We start from the raw sequence: 5,000 nt of genomic DNA, 5'->3' as shown, positions 1-5,000 counted from the left end.
AATAGCAGTAATAATGATAATAATAATAATAATAATGATAATGATGATGATGATAACAACAACAACAACAAAAACCACAACAACAATAATAATAATAATAATAATAATAATAATAATAATAATAATAATAATAATAATAATAATAATAAAGATGTTTTAAAGGGCACCAATTTTTTTTTAAAGGCTGTAGAGCTTACTCTCATTATGGTAACCATCCTTAGTAAATAAACTTATCTAACATATGCGTTGATTGCTTAGCGGAATGAAACCCCTGGCTAAGATCAAGCATCCTCTCCTGCTGGTTATTCATATTTAATTAACACGCGGACATATCCTTGTCTAGACCATTTTGAATTCATGGAGGATTTTGTGCATTGGTTTTCTAGAAGCAAAAGAATGTAAGCCTTAAACGAATATTATTGCCAATAATAATTCTACTAATTTTATTTGTTTTCCTCCTTTTAATCATATTTTGCTATTGTTTCATACATTATGATTCCTTCAGTACATATCTATTATCTATCTATCCGTTACACAACAGAATACTTCCGGTCTCCTTTCTCTTAACCTGAGCAGGATTCAGTCAAGTCATTTACGCCTCTCTATCTCTCTCACTCTGTACCTATCTATGGATCACTCACTACAAAGAGTCGAAGGACAAACCCTTCGAACCCTACTATTATCTCCAAGGAAGGTGAACCGACCGTATTAAAAAATATTTCAGATATGTTGTAAATTAAATGATCTTTTTAACAAAGATGTGAGTACCCACAAGTCTCTATCTGACCATCATGGTGATCAGCTGACAACGAGTTGCAGTCGCCAAATATTGCACAACCTCATTCAGGAACCATTAAAAGTAGGTACGGAAAGGACCCATTCTAACTGGCATCTACAAGCTATAGAAGTAACTACCCTTCATTGTTCCATAGATTGAGGTGAACTAATATCATTCAGCTCTGGTATCACCAAGCATATAATCTAAGACTGTCAACAACAGAAGATATAAAACACCAAAACACAAAAACAAAAACAGATGGTATACATCTCTCCCAACAACTTTATATATCATTTCACTTTGTAAATTTAAATTCTATTGTTCACATATGTTTCCTGTTAATAGAATCATATTTTGTGAAATTGCCGTTCAGCTTTTGTTAAAGTTAATTTCTGATGTTTCGAGTGAAATAAATTTTTTTTCATTTAAACATTTTAGTATTCAAAGAATAAAACGATAAAAATAACAGTGCTATAAGAGCAAACCTCTCAGAAAACATGTGTAAATACAACCAAGGTTATTGGCTGAGCATACAAAGGGAGTTTTAAGGGTCACTCAAGAATGGCAGAGGCAAAGGACAGGACAATACCGTACACTAGAGACTGACCATGTAAACATATGCTCAGTACACCCAGCCCCTCTTCACCTAACCTAAGACCAGGCAAGGGCAGCTGATGACTAGGCAGGTAGACCTATAGACTCCCCCAAACCCTCCATCTATCGTTCATTAGTGTTGAGGTTGCAGTAAGTAAAACCTATCGAGCGTGAGCGGCATCGAAACTCCCGTCCAAAAAGCATGTTGCTATAAGCCCCTGGGCTCCAACGGGGAAAATAGCCCAGTAGGAAAGGAAATAAGGAAATAACCTACAAAAGACTTTTTAGGAATAATAAATAACATCTCAATAAATCCTGGATGTATAAACTATAAAAACTTCCAAAATAACAAAAAGGAAAATAAGATCGAATAGTGTGCCCGAATGTACCCTCAAGCAAGAAAACTCTACCCCATGACAGTGGAAGACTATAGTACAGATGCTATGGCACTACCCAAGACTAGAGAACAATGATTTGATTATGAAGTGTTCTTCTTCTGATAGAGCTGCTTTCCATAGCTAAAAGAGTCTTTTCTACCCTTACCAAGAAGAAAGTAGCCACAGGACTATTACATTGCAGCAGTTGATCCTTTGATAGAGAAAAATTGTTTGGTAATCTCAGTGTTGTTATGTGTACAAGGACACAGGAAAAGGTGTGTAGAATAGGCCTGACTATCCGGTGTATGTGTAGGCAAAAGAAAAATAAGGGTCATAACTAGAGATAGGGATCCTATGTTTTACTGTCTGGTAAGCCAAAGGACACTATAACTCTAGCGGTAGTATCTCAATGGGTGGCTGGTGCCCTAGTCAACCTACTACCTACATGTAAAAGAACTAACTTTTAGAGGCCTCGTGAAAACCATCTTTTAAAATTAAAACGATCTAGTTTTAGAGATCTTGTGACAACCTTTTTTTAAAAGTAAAAACGACCAACTTTTGGAGGACTCATGAAGATAATGTCTTAAAAGAAAAAGGATCAACTTTTATAGACCTTGTGAAAACAATCTTTTAAAATTAAAACGACCAATTCTTGGAGGCCGCATGAAAATGAACTCCTAAAAGTAAAACGATCAAGTTTTAGATTCCTCACGAAAATAATCTCTTGAAAGTAAAATGATCAACGTTTAGAGGCCTCATGAAGACAATCTCTTAAAATTAAAACGACCTACTTTTCGTTGCCTCGCAAAAACAATATCTTTAAAAGTAAAACTATATACTTTTAGAGGCCTCATAAAAACAAACTCTAAAAAGTAAAACAACCAACTTTTGAAGCCCTCATGATAACCATCGCTTAAAAAGTAAAACGATCAACTTTTAGAGGACTTGTGAAAATCATCATTTAAAAGTAGAACGACCAACTTTCAGAGGTCTCATGAAAACAATCTCCTAAAAGTAAAATGATCAACTTTTAGATGCCTCATGTAAACCATCTGTTGAAGTAAAACAACCAAGTTTTAGATGCCCCAACTAATCCATCTCTTAAAGTAGAACGATCAACTTTTAGAGGACTCATGAAAACCATCTTTTACAAGTAAAATGGTCAACTTTTCGAGCCGTCAAGAAAAACATCCCTTGAAAGTGAAATGATCAACTTTTAAAGGCGTCAAGAAAAGCATCTTTTAAAAGTAAAGTGATTAACTTTTAGAGACCTTCTGAAAACCATCTCTTAAAAGTAAAATGATAAACTTTCACAGGCCTCACGAAAACCATCTCTTAAAAGTAAAACGAACGACACTGGGAGGCCTCATGTAAACCATCTCCTAATGTTAAAATGATCAACTTTCAGAAGCTTTATGAAAAACATCTTCTAGAATTAAAATGATCAACTTTTAATGGTCTCATGAAAAATATCTTTTAAAGTAAAAATGATAAACGTTTAGAGGCCTTGTGAAATGAAAACCAAGTGAAGAACTTCAAAAATACCACCGCAACTAGATGTTAACAACATTGTTATTAATATAATTGATCTTGTTCTTTTCTTTTTGCCGATCACTTCAAGAAGAACAGTTCTATCCTTTACATAAAAAGATAAGTTTTTTTTTAGACATATCATTACTATTTATTTTACCATTTTACACTTACTTGATTTTCTTTTAAGAGATATCAATGAGTGTTATTATCTGAACATTCAGGAAAAGAATTAAGAAAAACTTTTCATATAAGATTCCTTTTCATAATATCCTTTATTCCCAGAATTTACAGCAATTCTTGATTCATTTCCATTTCATTACTTCAAATGTCACCTTTTTCATTTTGCATAAATATAATTATTCTTCCTTTATTGCAGTTTCCCTCTTTATTTTATGTTTGACCTCCATCGCCATCTTTCTACTCTGACCGAAATTGCGTCCAACGATTTCTCTGGTTTTCTAACATTGCAATTCTCTTTCCGCAAAACAGAGAGAGAGAGAGAGAGAGAGAGAGAGAGAGAGAGAGAGAGAGAGATTTCGAAGGATTTGAGGAAATTAAAGGGAGACTGTTGAGTGAATAACGAGATATAGCAAAGGATACAAGAATATGAAACACAAAATACTGTGAATTGAAAGAAAGCTTGTGGTGGCCTATTGGAAACGTTCTTCGCTCAAGCTCGATTGTATCGTGTAGATTCTGTAACATCGCCGTCCTCGTTAATTAAAGATGTGATGTTTGGGAGAGCTTATAGGTTTACCTGCTGAATCATCAGCAGCCATTGAATGTTCCTGTCTGGTCCTAGCTTGGGTGGTGAGGGGTTAAGCGCTGATTATATGTACTGTATATAATTTATACATGTAAGATTTGTTTTAATGTTGTTACTGTTCTTAACTACGGTTGTAGTTTGGCTAGTAATAATAATAATAATAATAATAATAATAATAATAATAATAATAATAATAATAATATACTATGTCTATAGGGCATTGTCACTGTTCCTTGCATCTGCCATTCATGAGTGGCCTTCAAACATTAAACCGTTGAAATGTATTTTACTCAAAAGTCTTTCGTAAGTTCTATAGAATTGAATATTTCAGTTATCTATCAAATGAAATTACACAAGTGCCCAGGTTCTGCACTAAATGAATCTATTAAGCAGAAGATATAGAAATAAATAAATACTAAATCACGGAAAGCAATGATTTCAGGAATTCCTAACTGAAAAAAAGAAGAATACAACCAAGGAAAGAGAGAGAGAGAGAGAGAGAGAGAGAGAGAGAGAGAGAGAGAGAGAGAGAGAGAGAGAGAGAGAGAGAGAGAGAGAGAGAGAATGCAAATTATTCTTTCTCGAATTCCCGTGAAGGATGAACACTCCGATAACTCCACTCCCTTTCTCAGTGTGAAGTCATATCAGACCAGAGTTTCCCGGTGGTTGAGGCAAGAGAAAACCCTCGGCCGAAGGAAAGTCGATATAATGAAGTGATGTTTACCCGCAAGTGCCTCATCATCCTCGAATTAAGTCGAGTCAAAGCGAAGATGAGGTAAGCCATGAATAGATGGGAGCTCCAAGGCGTAGGATCTAATACAGGGAGTTATTAAAATCTTAAAAGTTTTAATATAGTGTTTCCCAATAAAAACCAAGAAATTTTATATGTATATTATGTATTTTACACATATGTTTTATCATGAATTTTGCCGTGTGGAGTTTACAACTACAG

At 34.4% G+C, this 5,000-nt stretch overlaps 1 protein-coding gene across 1 annotated transcript in view; it reads left to right on the top strand.

Moving 5' to 3' along the window:
- The window catches only part of LOC137650919 (uncharacterized), a 51,388-nt gene that overhangs the window by 33,016 nt on the left and 13,372 nt on the right, over positions 1-5,000 (top strand). Inside the window, exon 3 of the mRNA XM_068384063.1 lies at positions 4,681-4,823. Coding sequence (XP_068240164.1) covers positions 4,681-4,823 — 143 coding nt within the window. The remainder of the gene's footprint in view (positions 1-4,680; positions 4,824-5,000) is intronic.

The sequence above is a fragment of the Palaemon carinicauda genome, chromosome 12 (assembly GCF_036898095.1).
Source record: "Palaemon carinicauda isolate YSFRI2023 chromosome 12, ASM3689809v2, whole genome shotgun sequence".
Lineage (NCBI taxonomy): Eukaryota > Metazoa > Arthropoda > Malacostraca > Decapoda > Palaemonidae > Palaemon > Palaemon carinicauda.
This window is presented reverse-complemented; position numbering and strand designations above follow the sequence as displayed.